Source organism: Pararge aegeria, chromosome 14, assembly GCF_905163445.1.
Source record: "Pararge aegeria chromosome 14, ilParAegt1.1, whole genome shotgun sequence".
NCBI classification, from domain to species: domain Eukaryota; kingdom Metazoa; phylum Arthropoda; class Insecta; order Lepidoptera; family Nymphalidae; genus Pararge; species Pararge aegeria.
The window spans coordinates 10,028,979-10,052,512 of record NC_053193.1 but is presented as its reverse complement, the minus strand read 5'-3'; the positions used below and the strand labels follow the sequence as shown (position 1 = coordinate 10,052,512).

Here is a 23,534-nt window from a genome sequence, read left to right as displayed (position 1 = left end):
GGAAGATATTTATTCTGTGCCGTTATAGTCCGGTACTTACGTATTTCCTGATAGGCAAAACGTTTTCAAAAACACCAACAAAAATTAAAAATACCGCTCCTTCAAAAAAATCACAGATCGCGGAACAGTAAAAACCGCTGAAAGTCCGGTACCTACTTCAACAAGTATTGTATTTCGAACACTGCGACGATCTTAGTAATGCCATTTTCATTGCTTTCGCTTTAGTATATGCTGTGTAATGTACAATATGGTTGACGATTCTGACGTTTCACCATGCACAATATTTATTCTGAATTTCGGGCTATTTTCGAATATTTATGAGGTTTCTTTCTCCTTTGGACATAATACCTATATGGGCCAGTTCCTTCCTGTGTCTGTTTAAGACATTGTCAAACGACACAAACCAGACAAAAGCTTGACCCTGATACCTCTTTATTTGTACCTTTAGAGACTGACTTAAATAATTGTCTAAAATGTTGCATTAACTATCGACGCATACCAAAAATAACAGTAGGTACGATAATGGTAATTATCTAAATCACAATGTAACTTGAATGTCTGGATTATTGAAAGTAAAGTAATGGTGCAACACCGATCCTGTTTGCAAACTAATGCCCTAGCGCACGATACTATCTATTTAACTTAATTCGAAGTTTGAACTAAAGTAGGTACTTACTAACTTACTTTAAAGACATCCGCCACAGTTCACAGGTAAGTAAAATTTTAATAAAAATAATAATAAATATACTACGACAATACACACATCGCCACCTAGCCCCAAAGTAAGCTTAGCTTGTGGTATTGGTACTAAGATGAATGATGAATATTTTTATGAATAATATACATAAATACTTAAAATATACCTACATAACACCCAGACACTGAAAAACATTCATGTTCATCACACAAACATTTTCCAGTTGTGGAGATCGAACCCACAGCCTTGGACAAAGAAAGCAGGGCCTACTGCGACAATCGGCTGGCATAGAAACTTACCGATCTATTCAAAGTTTAAATGTCACCTCATTAGTTTAGCTTTAGCGTAAACAAAAAAAATGATAAAAAAATTAATAAAATTAAATCAAACTCTTGCACAAAAAATTTAACTTAACGTAATTAACATAATTTTTAATAGAGATAACTGTTACTGGATAGAATCTTTACTTTGCGGAATTTCATGATATATTAAGAAAATAAAGCTTAATTTGCTATATTCGGTGAAAAAAGTTTCTCCGCGATAAAAGGTAAGTTTTTCAAAAGTTTAGGCAGTTAACATTAATTTCCATAATGAGATAAGTGTTTTCTTGTCCACATTTTTTCTAATTTACGATTAATTCATGTCTTAGTATTAAATAAATAAAAAATATCCTCATATGCCTATTAACAAGAAGGCTACTTATTTTGTGCTATAACCATAAATTGCCTTTTCATGTGGTTGTAATTACATGACATCGATTTCGTATTTGGTATAGTTTAATACGTGAAGATTGGTTAAGACTTATGACATATTAGTAATAAATCTTTCCTTGCATCATATGCTTTTATTGATCTCCATATAACGGAAGTTTAACCAGTAATAATGAATGGGATGTCATCTTTCAGTTGGATATACCTAGTTCTAATAGCGACCTATTGCAACAGCAGACAGTAAGTATTTTATATAATCATTTCAGTGACCTTGACCTTCCGGACTGTATGAGTACCTAGGGACTTACATAATTATTCTTAATTATGATAATATGACATATACTTATAAATTATTGCATTGCACGTTTGCAATCGCAAAATGTTGTTAAGAGATGACAAGACAAGATAGAACCGTAACTGGTATCAAGGAATAATAAATAACTTTATTACAGTGTTGTGCAAAGCGTGGACAGTTAGTATCTAGTTTATTTTTTTATACAAGTGTTTACAGATTTACCACCTATGTGGCAGGCATGGCACGCAGGCATGAAATAGGTACCCTATTTCATGCCTGCGACTTTGTATAGAAGGCGTCATTTTACGATAATTAAGCTATATTTGCCATACTCCGCGAAAAGCAGGAGAATCCGTATGGTGTAATTTCTTAAATTTTTATACTCTACACCAAACAAATCTTCAGCAATGTACTCTCTACGCACGGTTTGTTTCAACACAGGAGCATCCTTAGGGGATGTTGACTTCACAATATGAGTGGTAGTTATTTTACGAGTGATATAGAATACATATGTGCTACGAATATTATGAAGTATATACCTGTATGAAGTATATAGGTAATAGGTCCTTCATTACATACATTTAATAATGAAATTGAATAAAAAAAATATGAAACTTAATGTATATATACCTTAATTAGGTGTACACTTGACGATAATCCTCGAAAGAGGCAGTAAATACCTACTATTACAAAGAATGATTTACCCTCAAATGTTTAGGATGTTTTAAAGTGTTTACTAGGGTTATGAAATAGATGGCGGAGTCTTGCCAACATGTGCCGGTCATAACTAAAAAAATATTAGGCTCACGATAGGGCCGGCAACACCAATATTTTTATTTAATATTTTATCGTCCATCACGATAAATTGTTAATTTAAACTAGAGAGTAAAAAATTTTACAAATCTGTGTCAAATAGCGAATAGTTAAGTCTCAACGTAAGCGGATATTTACGTATATTTGGACGGTGTAGAGTAATAAAATTTAGAAGTATGTAGGCAAGTGTGTTTATATAATAGCGTTTATGACCGTAATATATATTATTTGGTCTTTGACATATATTCTAAAAAAAGAAACTACATATTTCAAATAATACAAGTTTAGGTATGTAATCGCGATATTATGTTTACCACGAACCGTAATTCAGAAACAGCCAGCCATTGGTACGTCGGAAGTTAGAATTTATTTTTACACCCACCAACCTTCATCGGAGCAGCTTTGTGGGTCTATGTTTCGAACCCTTCTCTCCTATAAGCCCGGAGGGATGTGGGACATTGGGACGTTAATAAAGCTCAAAATGATGATAATGACTTCTCAATTATTACCTACAGTTATTATCAAAGATACAATCTACATGGTAAATATGTTTACATAATTAGGCGCGACAAAATAATTGCGCAGTCACCAAAGAAATCACGTTATATAATATAGGAAAGATAAAATACCTGTAAAACCGGACTGACGCCTGGTGGTAAGGAACGAGGAACCCACGCTAATGTAGCCGGAACTCCAGCACGTAGCCGAGGTAGTCCAAGATACAGTCTGTCCCATCCTATTTCTAAGCCTGCCGGTACTGTGTTCTCAGGTTGGAACTTCTCAAGCAACACCGGATCCGGAGGGAAGTCAAATTGTAGGAGATTCCATTGGTTAACAACCTCTAGGCTTGCGCTCGCCACCGCCAAGCAGGCACTCAGCAACACTATCTGCAGTCCCATTGGAATCTGTCAACTAAAGAAAAATAGTACATGAGTATCCAGCAGTTTACATATGCTTTTATTTAATAATCTTTATTAACAATATTTTTATGTAAACGTTATGATAGGTTTGTATTATGAAAATTAAGCTTAATTTGCTATACTCGGCGAAAAGCAGGAGAATCTGTATGGTGTAATTTATAATTTATATATAACAGATCTAAACAGAACTTTACAATGAACAAATGTTAAGTAACAATTATTCATTAATAATGAATTATGAATTATTTCTTTACAATTAATAATTGATAAATAACAATTATTCATTGTAGTAATTGTCTTTCTATTTTTAACCGGTTCTTAACGTGTTACATACGATTATATATTAGAGCACTCTTATTGTAAGAATGGAGGGTCTAAGTTGGTTATAAACCGACATCGATCTTTCAACAGGAATTCAAGTATAGGTTAATGTATGTAAGACCAAACTTGAGAATCTATTCTTGGTTTTTATAAGTTTATTATTACAACCCTTACATGTGATACCGTATCTTCAAATATTAAATATATGTATGTATATATATATATATATATATATATATATATATTTATTTAATATTTCGTTATGAATTAGGCGTATATATATGCCTATTATATAATTACAGCATACCAGAACTTCTCTAATACCTTCTAACACACTGGCATAATTGTCTGCGTTTTAAAAGAAAACAAAGCGGTCAAGTGCGTGTCCGGATACTCGCAAACTGGGGTTCCGTAGTTCCGTTGTTTTATACTCTGACCATATTATATTTAATGCTATCCACAGTATTCCGAAAGTTAATATTTTTTATTTAATATAATTATTTTTTAGGAAATATGTATGTTATGAATATATTTTTATTCGTAAGGAGTTATGATTTTAATTACCATCACTTGGACGCTTGACTGACATGAACAATATTAGTACTGTACTTAATAACTTGCAAACAGATCCGTGGATTCATAAATGCTTTTTAAACCCCAAATATTTTTTCAAAACCTTTCCAACGACTCCCGACACTATGAGATAGACGAGAAAAACATTATCCAAACCTCACAGGCAGAGGAGAAGCCCAATTTTTGGTCAGCTTTATTACAGCTTTCTAAATAATACTTAAAGCCTATAAGCTAAGCCGCGAATGGACAGACAAGCGGACAAAGAGCATATCTGACCAAGCTAAACTTAATATAGAAGTGTCTTGTTGATAACGGAACCCTAAAAATACAATTTTAGATAACAAGAAGATAATCAAGCATCACCGCTCTGATAGTAATCTGTTGTGCGCTCTCGCAAAGATTTTTAAACTATTAAACTATCGCTTATATAACGGCGAGTAAAAGTGGCAATGACCCTCCAAAACGATTAAGGTCGTGTACACATCAGTAGATCAAGGACATCTTTACTGCTAACAATGACAATCGTGATTGTTCACAACTAAACAAAAAGAGAACTGTAGTTTTTGAAAACCTACTATATAGATTATATTATATTGTATCTATTTAATTTAATCATACACACCAAAATCCCTATCCCTATCCCTTCCATATCCCTACTAATATTATAAATGTGAATGTAAGTTTGTTTGTTACGCTTTCACGCAAAAAATACTAAACCGATCATCACGAAACTTTGTAAACATATTCCTGAAGGTATTAGAAGTAATATAGGATGCTTTTCATCCCGAAATTAAGATCAGTTCTTTTGGGAGAGGGGACAAAAGTGTTTGACAATTTTACACCATAACGCTGTCAAATGATAACCGATTTAAATAATAACTTTTGTACTTTAGAGGTTATAATATCTTTTTAGTTTTGACCAAATTTCGTGCAGATCTGATGAAGTGATTGGAGATGCGGAACGGACGGCAGCAAACCCGTCATTTAAGGCTTAGCTATCCTAAATACATAAAGTGCTGCTACATTTATGAGGCACATGTCTTTCGAAAAACAAAAACAAACGCAGACGAAGTCGCGGGCAACAGCTAGTATAAACATATTCTGTCTTGTGGGAGGCTTCGGCCGTGGCTAGTTAACACTCTACTGATAAAGACGTGCCGCTAAGCGATTTAGCGTTCCGGTACGATGTCGCGTAGAAACCGATTAGGAGTATGGGTTTACTACAACTGCCATACCCTCTAACAGGTTAGTTCCGCTACCATCTTAGACTGCATCATCACTTACCACCAGGTGAGATTTCAGTCTAGGGCTAACTTGTATTGTTATAAAAAAAAAAAAAAAAACACTCATTTTACACACAACACAATACCCAGTCTCAACCAAACAACGTCAGTTACATGAGAGGCTGGGCGAGAGTGGACGAGAGCGAGTGTCGAGCCTGTGCTACATTATCCAATAATCCAGAATAGCAAATATTGCAAGATCGTTTTGATTCCACCTTGAAAATACCAAGAATTATAGTAGGTATATACAACTTTTAGATTAATATTTTTTTCTTAATTTCTTTAACTCTTGAAATTTAATAATATCTTCTTAATTTACTCTAGAAATTTTTGAGCAACACAATTACTAAAATCAATAGCACTGCTGAACTAAAAGGTAAATGTCACTTTCAACATGAGGATTAAGAATGTGAAATATATATTTCCAAAGTAAACTTCTCTAATTGTTTATATTGCGTTCCCAAACAATTATTTTCACTATAATTGAAATGTACAGTACCATGTAGGGGCGTTACAGATTATGTCTGACATAACAGACGCTTTAGTTCGAGTTTCAGACAGTCACTACGTTTCTCTTAATACCTTTTATGTAGTGCAACTTACAAGACCTGATGACCTTATAAAATATGAAGTGGAAGTACCTACATCAAAACAGGATCAACCGGTTACTTTCGAGTTTCGAAGTATTACGATTAACATTTTTAAGGAATTAATCATTACGTATTTAAGTTCTTTACTATATTGTATAAGATGAAGACAATGACGTTAAGAACCTTGAGAGAGATAGTGGGAAGGTGACATATTACAGTGTGGGTCAGCTTGTATACAACATAACTAATGAATATATATATATATATACATATTTATATATCTATATACATTCATTATTATCGCCTTTTGTCACAATCCTCACCTAGATATCTAACCTAATATTATATGAATGAAAAAGTATGAATATTTGTTTCCCTTTATTTTACGCCCTAACCAAGCAACTAATCGTCATGGTTTTTCTCATAGAGTTAGTTAGGAAAACAAACGGTTCCCGTAGGATTTCAATAAAAAAACCTTTAATAAACGCGAAGAACGTGGATAACAGCTAGCAAAACATAAAATTTCAAGATGCTCTGACGGACTGCAGGAAAACCTCAGTAAATATTTGTCTATTATCTACCCAACAAAAGATATAACAAGTCTAAAAAAAATATTGCAGTGAAATATGAGACAAAGGTTAAAAAGTTTCAAAATAAAACAAAGGGAGAATTGTTTTACAGCTACCTAAGTTATAGAACTTCGCAGCAATTACAACAGAAGTTTCTGTTCAATAAGATAAAAACTATATGGACAACAAAAGGGCTCCTAAGTAAGCAAAGTTACCAAGACTTTGGCGCAAGGATGTTTTATTTAGCTAAACAAATAGCGCACAACTAGTTTACACAACGAGATCACTATCTGCCTCCTGCAATAATTAAGAGACTTGCCAATACCACGACAATGATTTGAATGCTTATATCCATACACACACAGCTATATACTTATATCTTTATATTCGAAACCAATATTTGTATTAGACTTATGTAGCCAAATGTACGAAAGCAATGTTAATAATGATTAGTAATGACCATTTAACGTTAACAGGAGCAGAGTCCACTAATGTGTCTATTTACATAACTAAATGATGTTTGAATTGTATTGACTTATAAGATCCTCCACCCCGTAATGTAGTTAGTTCTTTTCTAGTATTCTTTTCGACTTGTACTATAATAAAGTATTATTACGTCGTAACGCTGCTGTTGTTTTTTTCAAGACCCCTTCTGTACACCCGAACATTACACATCCAGGCCCAATACAGAACACGAGTCCCAGAGTTAAAACTGTTCTGTATCTATAATATATAGTCCTCCACACAGGTAAAATGCGGATTGAAAGATTTTTCACGACTTTGAGAATACAGTGGCGAACTCTCCGGCATGGAGGATGCCTCACGTTGTTTCCCTTTACTGTTAAAGCAAGTGATATTTGATTCACTTAAATTTTAAAAAACGCACTTGTCTCCGAGAAGTCAAAAGAGCGTGCCGAGGCCGAAGCAATAACCATTAGCATGGCACCGCTTTTTTAAGCTTAATGTTTCATTGGTGTCCTCTTCACATAACATAAGAGTTCATCTTCATTATTTATATTAATGTGATTTAAATATAATGTTACAAAAGCAAGCAACTTAAAAGTGTTATTATTTCTTCCAGCAAGTGCAATCTGTCTACAATGCAATTTCATTATAAACAATGCTGACAGAACAGATCGCAAAAGGCACAATTTGACTCATTTAAATGTCACTAAGCCACTCAGCTACTCAGCCTGTCAAAGTGTCGGCTCTTGAGCAAGATGAACGACATACCCACTTACTAATCTTTATACAGATTTAAACAAAATAGCGCTTGTATAGATATTTCACTTTATATTCTTTAACCATCCTTATTTTAAGTAAGTAAACTATGTTTCTAAAATAACAATGGTTAAGAATGTTTTTTGGATATATTATAATAAATATTTTAATATCTGCTATATTCAAATATATTGCGAATACTAGTTGGTTTTAGATAATATTGCTGTTTTATAGCTTTATATTTATCAAGTTTAGCACAATGCAGTACACGTAAATTAATGAAATCGACAAAAAAATATAAATTTCATATCACGGACTTGTCAATTAAATATAACTACTAATACTACTACACGTGTACCTAAGTAGTTCATAACGTTTCACATTGCATGAAACTCAATTATAACACTTTGATTTCGGTTAGGCGTAAATTGCAAAATATTGTTTTTATTAAAAATAGGTAAGTATCGCCGTTCCTACTTTAAATTAACAATACGATCATGCTGACTTTATTGAACCGTGCAAGTATTAAATATGGAAAATGTTAGTCAATTATTGTATAAATGGAATGTAGAATATAGTTTGCGGGTGCAAAAACAAGGCCAGACACCAATCACCAATTGCTTTTAAAATACTATACAAAGTAAAGCAGCTGTCATTGTCAACTGTTGTCAAAGTATTTAAGAACCACTATCCTTTATTGTACGGTGTGAACCAAAGTGTGAAGAGTATTTTAGAAGGTTATAGGTTTTTCGACTTTTCTTAAGAGTAGGTATATAAGAGGAACCCAGATGAACCTATGCCAGTTCAGACTTTGTCGCATTGACATTTTACACGCATAATTTATGTAATAAACGAACCGTGAACCTAAAACGACTTGATTAGCTGAGTTATAAGTATTACTGTAATGATTCTTATGAATCTAATTAAAATGTTAATACTTTTTTTTCATTCGTAATAATGCAGCACGTTATGACCGGATGTTTAGTTTTGTAATTGTACACCTGAAAGACTGTCACCGTTAGGAATAACAGCTCAGTAATAAGTTCAGCTCTAAATATTCGACCTCCGGTACGCTACATAGTATGTGGCTCGATTGCTGCGCTCCTAGAAGCCCTTAGGACCTCCTTCACGAGCTTCCTACCTTACTTCGCGTATTATAAAAGCACTTTAGATGTAGTACAGACCAGAGTATCATTACGATTACATGTAGATAACGTGACGGGAAACTTTTGAAGTGAATATGTTTATTAAAAAAAACCTATAGTATCGCTCAATATTTATCCTTACTAATATTAAAATGCAAAATTGTGTTTGTATGTTTGTTTGTCCTTCCTTCACGCCTTAACTAAGCTACCAATGAACTTGATTTTTGTGATGGAGTCAGTTGAATGGACGGGGAATAATATAAGCTACTTTTTACTTTAGGAAAACAAACGGTTTCCACGGAATTTGTAAAAAAACATAAGAAACGGGCAACAGCTAGTTTTCTGATATACATTCTAGCTCTTGGATACATACACATCTGTTGATAAATGATGGGTGATAACGCATGAAGAGCGCACTTATGTTGAAGATGCATATTGCATAAATCCTTATATACCATTGATTCTAATATTATATTTGCCGGGGCAAACGGAAGCCGAAATGGTAAACCAGATCTTTGCGGTGCGAATTGGATTCGAGGAAGCAAAGCTCGTTGTACCCATGTGCGTGTCCGTGGGATCCATCAGGACTCCATGGTCTCCATCCAGTTCCAATTAACCATATGGTGCTTTTCGAAAGATGATACACAAGTTCCTTAAATAAATACTCAAATTGCTATAGTTCCCTTAAAATACATCCAGGATACCTCAATAACGTATCAAACAAAAAAATAATCAAGAAAATCCGATTAAAATTGGCGCAGTAATCGAGTAACAAATATTAAAAAAAACATACAGTCGAATAACGAAACTTCTCCTTTTTTTTAATCGGTTGAAAATAGTTTACGTAAGGATGCAAATCCCTACGATACCTCTCAATGCTTGTAAAAGCAAGGGTTGAACTAGATCACAAATTATAGATTCCGTTATTTTAAAGCTTTTTGAAATGTAAAACTTACCGCATCTCTATTGCACAACCTATAAAGGTATACCTTGTAAATAAGAGTAAAAGCTCGAATAGTTTTTACTAAAAAAAACTTTATTTGTTCCAACTATCGCACAAGATCTAATAACGAACACAATGCAACTAATGACTTCCAATTATGCGCATTTTCACGCTTCCGGCTTCAATCACGTAATCGATGTAGATACGTACCTATAAGAGATGACTGGAAAAACGCGTGCAGTCGTTTGATTAAATAACTGCGATTGCTATTGTTACTCTGCGGATACCAGTAATTAATCATAAGAGAAACTGTTGATACAATATTTTAAGATGTGGTTTGTCTAAATATATACAAGACTCTGGTGAAAACCAAATAGTTTAAATATTTTAAGATATTATACATACTGTGTTATGTGTGTTCTTGTACAGCCCAGAAAATTGTCAGGTATCTGCCTGATTACTGTGAAGCGTCTTATTGTGAATAATAAAATTATTCTAATTAAATTAACATATAAAAAATAAAATAAAATGTGAATTACAAGGTAATTAAAAGAATCTGCATATTTTAATGAATATATATATAACTTAGTAGTAGCACAACCCCAAAATGTGCGAGAATGCTGACAAAAAACAGTAACTTTAAGAGTTAGTTTTATCAGAACAGTTTAGGCATTATTTGTGTTTAAAATATCACTGCATGCTTGAGAGTCGTGTGGAGACCACCAATACGCCGCAAACGTGGTTGACTACGGCCTTAACCCTTTCTCATTGTGGGAGGAGACCCGTGCCCTGTAATGGGCCGGTAATGGGTTGATATGATGATTTCCAAATTTCATCAAAATCAGTGCAGTATTTGTGCTGAACATAGTTAACAAACAAAGGAACAGAAAGACTTTCGCATTTATGTACGGATAACTTGCCTTATTAATCTTACTTCGTTTAAATACTTAAGTTTACACGCACTGTTTTTCTACGTCCAACGAACAACATATACCTATTTGATTTGCAAAATTCCAAAGTCACAAGCACGACCTTAACGATTACACACAGAGGATACAGTTATATCTAGGTTAATAAGATAAGAGAATTTCATAAACGATATTGTTCACGTTTTTTTGAATTACTTTATGCAAAAGTTTAATGTATGTTGGTAAGGGTAGGACGTAACATTTTTGCATAAATTGGAGTGGAATTTTTGCAATTAATTTTCAATGAAAAATAATGCGTTGATATACCTATTTCTTCAACTTAGTACGTTTAACTTAGTACGTTTGCAACTCATTCTTCCCACTTCAAAATATATGAAGCATACTCTATGAATTAAATGTAAATTATTTCAAGCAAATACAACTGCCAAAAAAAAAGTGCCTATATAATAATGTTTTCAGCACGTATGTGAATTACTTTATTCAACCATATCTTCTAAATGCTTTGCCACATTCGGAGAATGAAGTACCGTTAGAATCCCTACATCATCCCGGATGTGTCTATAAATATTTTAAAAAATTCTATACGGTAGGTACGGGGCCATTTTCAAATGAGAAATTTCGTGTTATATTTGAAAGTTTTCTTTGATTTTTTTAAAAACAGAGAAATTAAAGAATTTCTTTTTTCTACTTTTTAATTTGAATTCCATAGGAGCTGTCTGTTATTGTGGGCAAGAAAAGTATTCTCCTTCTTTCCCAAATCGATCTCCCTGCCAAATGTTATCGGAATCTGTTCATTGGTTTAGGCGTAAAAAGGTAAAAGGCGACTGCAATTATATTTTTTTTTTTATTTAAAAAAATGTTTGATATGAATATATAACCGCATCTACAAGTATACATAATAGATACAGAAATGTATAACTGTTCCTATAGAATATACGTGGGGATATAGGTACTCGTGCAGTGCAGATTACAAATTATCGTACCAAACAATAATTATACAACGTTTTTGTACCGTGTATCCGGTTGCCCTGATAATTCTCTAATAAAACTGATTACTAAGACACGTTAATTGCTCTATGTTTATTCTATTAATATCTTCATAATGAATTGAAGAATTGTTTACATATTTTAATATTGCAGAAGCTAAGTTACCGATTATATTATAATTGTCTTCGTCCAAGGCCAAGAGAATAAGATTGTCACCATCAATCCATCAATAGCTTATTGGTGGTGGATTAAAGGCCTCTCCGAACGGAAGCGTTTGCCAATAATTACCACGCTGGGCAGGCGGGTTGTTTGCCGCAGAAGATAGTTATAGTAGAACAGAGAACGCTGCTGCCCTTTTTCCATTATATTCGCTTAGTCGCCTTGTACACCCGCAGACAGAGGAGGGACAACTGCATTCTGAACTAAAGGAAACGAATTAAATGAACTTTAGGAGGTACGTAGACCTCTCCAATATAAATAACCATCCCGAAACGTAAGTTTAAATTATTTACTCATAAACATAAAGGTTAGCGCTGTGGACTTATAAATGGGATGCCCCGCGTTCGAATCCTGGCAGGGACAATTTAGGAATTCAAACTGAATTTTAATGTATTTTACTTCAAGCACGTTCATAAATAAAAGTTATGAAAAAATGACTATTCATATGATCGGAATTTCCATGTAAAGTCTTGTTACTGTCCGAGAAAGTGTCCAAAACATTAAAACACATTTGGTGATAGTAACATGAAGCCACTATTTTATTCTTACATGCCATTTTTCCGCTATTTAACCCTTAAATGTTCGAGGGCCAATCACCTATTAGTTTTAACTTAATCTTGCTTTCTCGACAACCTATTATTTATTTCCACCAGTACCATTTGATAACGTATGTTTCAATTATGCCTACTAAGTACTATTTATTTTCTTAATCGACGACGCTATTTTCTCATGGGAATTACCGGTGTAGTTGTATTGTATCTAAATCTAAGTCATCTTCGACAACCAAAACAGGGCACGGGATTCCTCACGATGTTTTCCTTCATCGTTAAAGTGGGTAATATTTTGCAATTGTTTAGTTAAAAACGCACAAAGATCTGTTGAGTTAAAGGTGCGTGCCCGATGCCGGGGGTCGATCTTGGTACCTCCGAAAAGTAGCCGAAGCCCTAACCACTAGCAACGCTTCTTCATACGTATTGCTATGGTTTTACCTATGGTTCCACGTACTTCAATTCGCCGCGTATTCCCCCGCGTTATCTTAGGGTGAGTAACGTAATGTAATAATAATATTGTTTAAAAACCGAGTACTCATAGACGTAAACTCATTTAATAGTCTCTTCTGTATACAATCTGCGTGTTCCAGCGCCACAGATTTAACATAGTTTTACTATTTAATGAAAACACTCATGGATGATGTAACATAAAACTTTTTACAGAATTAAAAACAAAAAATTCTAAAATGGTAATAAAATATATTAATCATTTGTAACCATCTTGTAGTTGATGCACGCTGCACGCATTACATCAATCAACGAAAATAAAAGTAGAGCGGAGTTAGGTAAGTACCGCAATAATGGGTTTAATATGGTAATTCCTTTATTTTGTAATTTAATATCATCCTTATAATAATAATTCATAAAACATAATAAAAATGGTGAGTAGATATAGCAGTTGCCCGCAGCTTCGTCCACGCTGTTTTTGGCGTTTTTTAAATCCCGTAGGAACCCTTTTTAGTTCCGGCATAAATGTATGGCTACGTTTATCTCCAGGATACAAACTGCGTGTGTGCCACGTGTGTGACTCTTCTTTCACACTTTAAGTTCACTACTTATTATTGTATGTTGGTTTCTACACCCTGGGTTATGACAAAAGGATAATTATGAAACATGTACATATATATTATGTACCCTATTGTGTTGTATGCATATACATATATGTATCAACTTTATGCTTCAAAACAATAGGCCTCGAGTATGTACTAGTAACAGGCCTCTCGTTACAATAGGGCAATAAATCACAGCAACAGTATGTGTTACAAAATTATCTTAGGTTTCTTGAAAAAAACTGTTAATCATAAAAAAGTTAGACTAACGATAATTAAGCCAGGTTCGTTTTTAAAAGTTTTTTTTAAAGATAATTACATAAAGGTGACATAAATGCTCTACAATCAGAAACTCTACGTTTTTTTAGGTGTAGGAAGACACAACGACAGCATCTACTCGTACCAATGAACTTTGACTGCTGGACTTGCCACGTGAGTGCCCATGTCTCTGCTATACTTGTAGATATAAATTCGATTCAACGCAAAACTCATTCTATTATTCTACTCATAGAAGTATAATGAGAATTATAAGCGCTTTGAAAACATCAATTCTGTCTATTGGTAGCGGCTCTATCACCATTTCGAGGCCGGATCTACAGTGTTTTCTGACATAAAACACAGTACTTAGTAGCTCTTTTATACAACAATTCACTCTTCTTTCTGTATTATGATTTCTGAGAGATAAAGCTGAACCCACTGCTTTCAGTCGAATTCTTGTCATTAAGAGATTATATTTTTTAATGCATTGAATATACCTAAGCATGCAATACAAGTAACGTATCACGTAATATTTATTGTACAATATCTGATTCCAAAGGGGGTTATTTAGGGGGCGAAGGATGGTGTGTTAGTCAGTATTTTTAAAGACTATATCCCTCAGGTGAGATTGCAGTCAAGGGCTAACTTGTAGTGGAATAAAAAATAAGTAAACCTGCCGTACCAATGTACTAGACCTACTTATTTACTCGGTATTATTATAAAGTTACTATTAATTAGTACTTTTTACAATTAAGAAATAATAGGGTTTTAAAAAAGGCATATGGCCATATGCCTTTATTGTTTTAAAAATAAGGACCATTTTTAAGCAAAACGGTTTTCCAGTCATATTTGGCCAGTAACAGTAAACGTGGTGACAATGAATATTTGCAAACAAGTCACTAACCACTTTCACTGTTTTCTGTAGAGTTGCCTTTTTATTATAAAGCAAGGACTTTCGTTAAGTAAAACATAAGCACTTTTCGATAATTTCTCAAGATTACTTGAACGTGTTTTTATATAATATTATTTCTATAGCTACTGCATTGCACAATTATTTCAGATTTTTAAATAAGGCTTGAACTTTTTATGTTCTCGGGCTAAAAAGTATCTGATGTCTCCTCAGCTATTCTGTTATGTTACACAGGTAATGTAAAAGTTAATCTTTTAACATTCCGTGGATTTTTCCAGAAATTAAAATATTCTATACAGTGCCGAGCATGGTAACCAACAAACAAATAAATATATTTTTCATTATTCGATATTAAGATAATTTAACATACTTCGCTTGTTACCTACATAATAATAAGGAACGAACTACGCCTTCCTTCTACCTTCCTAAAATCGTCCATCGAAAATCTTCACAATTTATGAAAATGTAGAGATTATAGATTAATTTTATATATATTTTAAGCACACAATGATAATTAATTCAGTTAAAATGTACTACATAAACTAAAGATATGTAAGTACAAATAAATAAATAAATATACTACGACAATACACACATCGCCATCTAGTCCCAAGGCAAGCGTAGCTTGTGGTATGGGTACTACGATGACTGATGAATATTTTTATGAATAATATACATAAAATAATAATAATAATAATGTTGTACATTTCGAGTAGTATTTGCGATTGGCATCATCATCATCATCTTTTGCCTATTAAATAATGCCCTACGGCTAGGCAAGGGTGTGCACGGCTAGCATGAGCAGGAGATAATTATCTCCTCGGGGAAAGGATTAAAATTTATCTTCTCCCACAGCTTTATAAACTCTTAAAGCACTGGCGCACAAGTTGAAGTATCCAAATATTATAAGAGTCATAATAAACTTCTCTTCTCTTCTTCTCGTTGAGTCGACCGTTATTGTTCCGATTGTCGTTTCAGTCAATGGTCTTCTCGCGAAAAGCTTCGACCAACATCTCAAGAAGCTTTCGCTTGGTTGTTGGATAAGGGTCGGATACAGAAGGCAGTAGTCCTTGAAACGGCGCGTATAGTGAGGAGGTTCCTCACTCTGGATCCCTCACCGCCGGTTGCTTGGGCATTCAAAAGCCCCGCATGCGGAGGGTGGATGTTTTTTTTTTATAAATTTTTAATAGTGGTATTTATTTTATTTTTAAGCATTGTTTAAAATTTAAAAAAAAATGGTAAAGAATGAACTTCTCCTCTTCCATGTTCCCATGCTTTAGCAGGTGGACCCGTATCGGAGTCATGCCTGTGCTAGCCCTGCTGCTCTCTCAATGGACTCAACTAACTACGCGAAACACGGGGATTACATACACTCCGTTATAGATCTGTGGACAATAGAGTATGTATCGATACCTACTTATAGCGCTTAAAATAATTACATAACCTCGTGTTGCTTTACAAAGAGTGGGACAGGGTTAAACACTTTTATAAGTTCCGCATTATTTCTTAACATGCGTAACAATTAAACGGTTAAAATTTTTTGAAGATTAAAAAATAATATGTTTTAACGAGACTTGAAATATCTTGAGTTCGCAAAGACAGCAAATATTTGCAGAAACATTTACTTTTATATATTTTACTAGTTGTATTACATTCTAATAAATAAACGAGCATTTAAATCCTATAAAAATGTATTGTCTTGAACCCAGCTCACGCAGTTAGTTTGCTTAGCAGTTATTGTTTATTATACAAGATAATTTTACTGCGTATTATTATATTTAATACTACCTACAAAAAACGAGGAATAGGCACCGTTTTTTTTAAATATAATACGTACGTAAAGTAAGTTTTATTTTAGTCATAGATAAGTAAGTAAAATTTGAATATTTACGATCAATTAATTTTACTTTCAAGGTTTTCACGATAAGGAAAGCTTTTTGAAAATCATTTTTTTATATACGCCTACCTTCTTAAGTATATTAATTATACGGACTAGAGATATATATATAACTAGCTGTTGCCCGCGACTTCGTCTGCGTTTGATTTTGTTTTTAAAGTATTCAGTATCGCTAAGCCTTAAATGACTATAGTAGTATATATATATATGTAACATGTGACTGTCAATTAATTATAGACAAATAATTTACAATAAAATAAAATTGCGACTATAATTAAAGATCTAAGCTATCCTATCTCTTAAGTTGGAGCAGACTGCTCACGGTGTGCCAATTTAATTTAAAATCGGTTAAGTAGTTTAGGAGTCCATCGCGGACAAACATCGTGACAGGAGATTTATATATATTAAGATAAGCCTAGAGCCCTTATGCCCCTACAATCATTTGTCTACCTGACTACGCGTAGTTGGATTTTCGCGAGGTTTACGCGTATATGATAGATGGTAGGTTCAGGGCTATCAGATAGCCGGAAAATATGGGAAAGTTGTTGTTAGTATTTTTATGCTCTTAAAAAACCTATTAGAGTTTCTGTCTAAACTTCAGCACTGTGACCGTTGTCCGATCTTGTTATAAGTGTCCATAGAAATACTAGAGAAAGAAATAAAGTTAAGTTTCGAGCCAGCTTTTCCCGCGCATTGTTATTATTATAAGATAAGAGTGAGGTCTTGCGGTCTCATTGAGAGTCGTTGAGAGATAAATTTAAGATAATGACAGTTTCTAGCCAATACATATTTGAAAACAAAAATATATCTAAATTGAAGAGAAAATGTTACTGCAATCATTTGAACATTAGAAGCAAAAATAAACTTACAATAAACTAAAGTTGCAAACAGTGCAAAATTTGTATTAAACGTAAGCTTATAGTATCTTATTATAGTATTAAGGACTACGTCAACGATAAAAATGCTTGGATGTTAATGATTGCTCTAACCAGGTTGCTTCTTTAATAGTTTTAAATGTCAATGTGAGATGGTGATAATAAAAAAAAAATAACAACCTGCTAACTTTGTTGTGGGCTTCTTCTTAGACCAGGGCGCGTTTGGAACCCTCGTAGCTTTAGTTTTGAGTTGACGAATTCAGTTATCGCCATCAACTAACTTCTATGTCATATTTTACATGTAATGTATGCATCAAAAGTACCATCTTTGTGCCTAGTTGAATAAAGAAATATTTGACTTTGACTTTATCTTTGTCTAACGCACTATCTAACTAAACTATGAATTTCTCTTTCCAAAAATAAAAAAGAGAGAGAAAGAGAAAACAACAATGTGCTATTTGTGATTCATACAAATATATTTACATGTTGTTACCCAAGAAATAAGGTTAGGTATATTTGACAACCCTATAGATAGGTAGGTTCCGTACCGTTACTCGTAGATTTAGCATGCAGATAATTATGTTTATGACGGCTTCGAAATAACTTCCCGCCATCGTCTCATTGTTCTTGGATGTGTTAGTAAATATATACCTGCATAGATACCTGAACCTTTGAAGTAAATTATTCGTAATAATTAGGTATGTATTAACTATAACAGTTAACATTATAGATGCATATTAGGTCGTCCTTAAGATATATATTTTGGTACTTCCCAATCAAAACAAACTCAAAGAGAGAATCTGCGAATTCACAAATCTACGTATTATAAACATAATACAACCCAAGCGGCACAAGACCGTGGTATTTTGACCTTCTTAAAAACATATGTCCACCAGTGGACGTCAATCAATTGATATGATGATGGTAATTAATATAGTAATAAATAATAATCTCAGATTGGTTATAAGCTTGGGCTTATTAAACGTCACGCTGCTAGGTACCCTTGGGACAAAGAAACGAAGGCATAACGTGTTGGCAATGCAATGCGGGAAGTCCGAGTAGATGATACGAAATGGCGAAGAAATAAAAATATACTACAGAAAAAAAACATAGAACTTGGATGCGGTCGAAGTCCCAAAAAACTACTAGTTAATTAATGTTAAGGTTTTTTTATGTAATGACAATTAACGCGATACATATAATATAATACATATAATATATATATAATACATATAATACAAAAGTATTACAAATTATGTCATTCCCAGAATGAAAGAGCGAAAAAAAAATATAAAAATATCTGTAGGTTTAGGTTGTAGCCGTATTATTGAAGTAAATAGTAAAATATACTATAATATAATATAATAATATTATTGGAGTACCTTTAAGGTAAAGGTATTTGAAAGTACGAAAAGCAATTTATGCAATTGCAATTTAACTTTGGGCTAAAAAAAGATTTTTTGTCAATTTTTTTTAAGTTTTTCCAGCTTGTTAGACACAATAATTTGAATGATCGATAAAAGAGCTAAATATTTGCACGCCATCATATGGTAGATTATGGTACATACTCTACATTATGTCGTAACTTATGTTGGTAAAACACTTAGACCTAAAATCTCGTAACAAACACCACTTAATTTATATTGCATTAAACGCGAGTGAGGGTTGTTAATTTAAATGGATTTAGTCTCTCCAAAGATTAAATAAATAAATAAATAAATACTACGACAATACACATCGCCTTCTAGTCCCAAAGTAAGCGTAGCTTGTGTTATGGTTACTAAGCAGTGGCGTACAATGGGTTTCTTACCAGGTTATGCATATAGTGGAAAAATTGCATAAAATGGCAAAAATCCTTCTCATATACGAGTTAAATATCAATTTTAGGGTAGGCAGTGCTTTTATGCCTATATGAAGTGCACGCCACTGTTACTAAAATGATTGATAATATACATAACTGCACTTATAATATACAGATAAACACCCAGACATTGAAAAACACTTATGGTTATCACACAAACATTTTCCAATTGTGGGAAACGAACCCACGGCCTTGGACTCAGAAAACATAGTCATTGCCCACTGCGCCAGTCGGTCGTCGATGTTCCCAAAGATCCAAAGATCTTCATCTAAATAAAATTAGTTTAGTCATTACTGCATCAGATTGAACAGGGTTTAGTCCGTAGTCAGTTGCGGATTGGTAGAATTTACATGCCCTGGAGTACATCATGGCGAACTCGCAGGCGAGCAGGTTTCCTCGTGATTTTTCCTTCACCGTTAGAGCAATTGACATAATTTAATTGCTTACGATTATATTAAAAACGTACAACTCCGAAAAATTAGGGGTACATGCCAGGGATCAAACTGGGTCTCCCTGAAAGGAAATGCCGAACCCTTACCCACTAGGCTATCACCTAGCTTACTCACTAATGTAGCATATTTTTTTTTTTACTGAGCATGTAAATTGATATCAAAATGGGAGGTTCAGATAAAAGGGTTGGAAAATGCAGTTTTAACATTATGGAATATATTGTTTACTATGGTGTTTTATTGCTTTCCGTATCCCACGACGGGCTCCATTTAACCAAACTGAGTAAGTTTAATGGATTGAAAATAATATATTGTGTGTCGTACTGCACTTTAGAGTCAAAAGATGACGCTGTATTTTATAAAAAATGTAACATTAGAGCGTGTTTAATTTTTTTTTATGTCGCAAAGCAATCGATGAATAACTCTGATTAAAAAAAAAACAATTTTTTACACATATTATAATGATTTTGCAGTTTTTCGATTATACTTTAAAAATTAGACTACAAGCAAATTTACAGAAAATATATATCGTCAAGCAAGATACCGATAGGCTAGTTTCTTTGTATGGAAAGGCTCTGAGAATAAATAATCGCCTAATGCTGTGGCATTATGTTAGTAAAACTTTAATAGGTACTGGTTTTTTTTTAACTCATAATGGTTTATACTATCCAAATTTAAAACAAAAAACTTACGTTTAACGCGGGAAATTATCCAAACAGAAGTGGCGCCGGTGCCCCCGATTCGAACGCACGTGTAAAAGCCAACAACAGCCGAAGGAGCGCGAGGTGGCGTAGCGACCGAGTACAACACTGAAGGAGTCGTTCCGCTACAAGCAAAATGAATACATTCGCCCCCCTACATCAAATTAAAAGTAAAAGTGGTCCTGAAGGCGCGGCTGACCGCCCTGTCTCGTTCGAACCTGCGATACAAACGTCACCATCAGCCTTAGTGCAAGAATTGCTCGCTCGCTATGGAATTCGTATTCGAATATAAAACTCTTTACGATCAAAGTAAAATGGGTCTAATACCACTCGTTTTACAGTCTCAAATCCTGTATATTTAAAAAACGGCATTACTCTTATGTGTAATAGTACCGTTTCTTTCCGTGAAAAGGCTAATAAATAATAAATAAATAAAAGTTCAGCCAGAAGCCCTAGCTAGAATTTGAGCTTTAAATAAATATAAATTAGATCAATTTTACTCTGATGTTCAAGTATTTTGATACTCGCAAACGACTCCTCCATTGCGAGCTAGCAAATGTTGTACTAAGCGTACATTACATATAATATACCTAACTAAACTTATTATCATTGTTCTCGAGTGCTATTGCTTTTTGCACTCCGGCCAAGGTCACCACATACAATTTATCAAAAAGTTTTGAATAATACAAATGTTGCTTACAATTAGGTGCAGAGATACGTTGCAAATAATTTCTATCGCGAATGGCATGGCCATCTACATTCAATTGCTCCTATAACTCAATCCAATGGCACCACAAGGCTTCAAGGATGTGCCAATTAATTTCCTTAGGCGACGTAATGTTTATTACCCGTAACGCAATTTGGCGGACTTCGCAAAGTTGTTTATGGGAAAATGTAGATTAATGCGTTATTATGTATTAATAAAAATTTAGGCAGAATACCATTATCATTAATTATATGTATATGTGTATAAAGTTTTGAAAATAAGCACACGTCTACCCTTAGGTTTACAAGAAACTAGAAAGGCACAATAAACAATGTAAAAATTGTATAACTACATTTTCATGATGAAGAAGCGAGTGATAGACATCCGCGGCTGGATATTGGTCTTCTGTAGGGAGCTCCAAATTTCACGTTCTTGTGCTTCTTTGGTACAGCGGCTCTCTACGACTCGTTTGATGTTATCCGTCCACCTAGTTGGGGGTTTCCCGGTGCGGGATCATTCAGCACCTATTAACCCCAGCTTAAGCTAGTAACCTAGGTAGCAGTAAATTAATAGACACATTTACATATAATATCAAATATAATAGGGCTAAAAATATAACAGGGCTAAATATAATAGGGCATATCATATCAAATATATAAGGCTAACAGCCACCACGTTGCTGATATGCGGATTTGCGGGGTGAGGCACCAAACCGAGATTCTTAGGTAACTATAAGAAAGTTTTAAGTGATTTTGCAAACCGAAGTAGCGTAGACTTACAACGATTGTGTAAACACTATACTTATTATGGCGCTAAGCTCGTAAGCATGTAATTCGTATTTTTTTCTCTATCTGCTTTAATAAGATAATCTTCATGTAGAACGCGTACGAGCATGAATTAATATAACTGCCATACTGATACAGATTAGCCCTCTACCGTCCAACACCGGATAATAACTTACTACCAGAGATAGTGCAGTCAAGGGCTATGTTAGCCCTAGACTGTGTGTCTAGTGAAATAAAAAAAACGCTCTTATTTTTTTTATTCTTAAAATGATTTCGATTAACAAAGAATGGCAGCAACAATGTAAATGGTAGCTAATTTGTTATTTTGAGGTCGTTTGGGGAAATACTACCGCCGTGATTATTTCTGCTGCCAAGTAGCATTTCTGTTTTACAGAATAAAGAGCGTGGTTGCCGTTGTAATTAAAGATATCTACATAATGACGGCCGACTGGCGCAGTGGGCAGCTACCCTCCTCTCTGAGTCCAAGGCCGTGGGTTCGATTCCCACAACTGGAAAATGTTTGTGTGATTAACAATGAATGTTTTTCAGTGTCTGGGCGTTTATTTGTATATTATAAGTATATATGGATATTATGGATATAAGTATTGATGGTTACACTTTTTAGAGTGTTTTCCTTGCATGCCCTGCGACGTGTTGCTCCGTTTATAGACGATAATTTTTTACTTAGGATACAGAAGATTACATGCTTGGTCCATCATATATTTCTTAAAAAAAATGATAACGCGTACCTATTTGGACAACAAAACCAAACATGATAGCACTACCTAGATCAGGGCAGTTACTTTCTGATAACGTGACAATTATTACAATATAGGCTTAACATAATATGCATTATAATTACAGTCTTTTTCATGATCACCATCATCAGTCAACCTCGCCACAGGGGTCTTCTCCACTCGAAATAATACTTACCTAATTAAAATCCAATAGGTACCTAACAACTCTTGGCCCTGGGAATCGAATCCAGGACCATCAGTCGCATTTTATCATGCTATCCGCGATCCCAACGAAGCAGTTACGCAGTTTTAGCAATTTTATAAATCCAACCAATAACAAGAATTGCTATAATCGCAACATTTGCAATCGACCTACTGATTTTAGTAATTAGAGTCACGGCTTTCCGGCCGCCGGAATCGGATTCCCGTCAATACTAGTTTCCTGTAATGTAATGATTAGATGACACTCTTTCGATCTCATTGTAGTAGTAGAGCTATGACGGAACTCGTCCGGGGAAGTACTGTCGCCATGCTTATTTC

At 34.0% G+C, this 23,534-nt stretch overlaps 1 protein-coding gene across 2 annotated transcripts in view; it reads right to left on the bottom strand.

The window, feature by feature from the left end:
• The window catches only part of LOC120629173 (protein yellow-like), a 51,136-nt gene extending 30,256 nt beyond the window's left edge, over window positions 1–20,880 (bottom strand). Inside the window, exons 1-2 of one of the 2 annotated variants that reach the window (XM_039898001.1) lie at window positions 20,758–20,880; window positions 3,145–3,427 (exon numbers count right to left, since the gene is read on the bottom strand). In XM_039898001.1, the coding sequence (XP_039753935.1) occupies window positions 3,145–3,414 (270 nt within the window). In that variant the 5' untranslated portion in view covers window positions 3,415–3,427; window positions 20,758–20,880. Of the gene's footprint in view, window positions 1–3,144; window positions 3,428–10,093; window positions 10,200–20,757 lie in introns of those variants that run through there. The other variant, XM_039898002.1, reaches the window with a different exon arrangement.
• Between the last annotated feature and the right edge of the window lie 2,654 nt (window positions 20,881–23,534).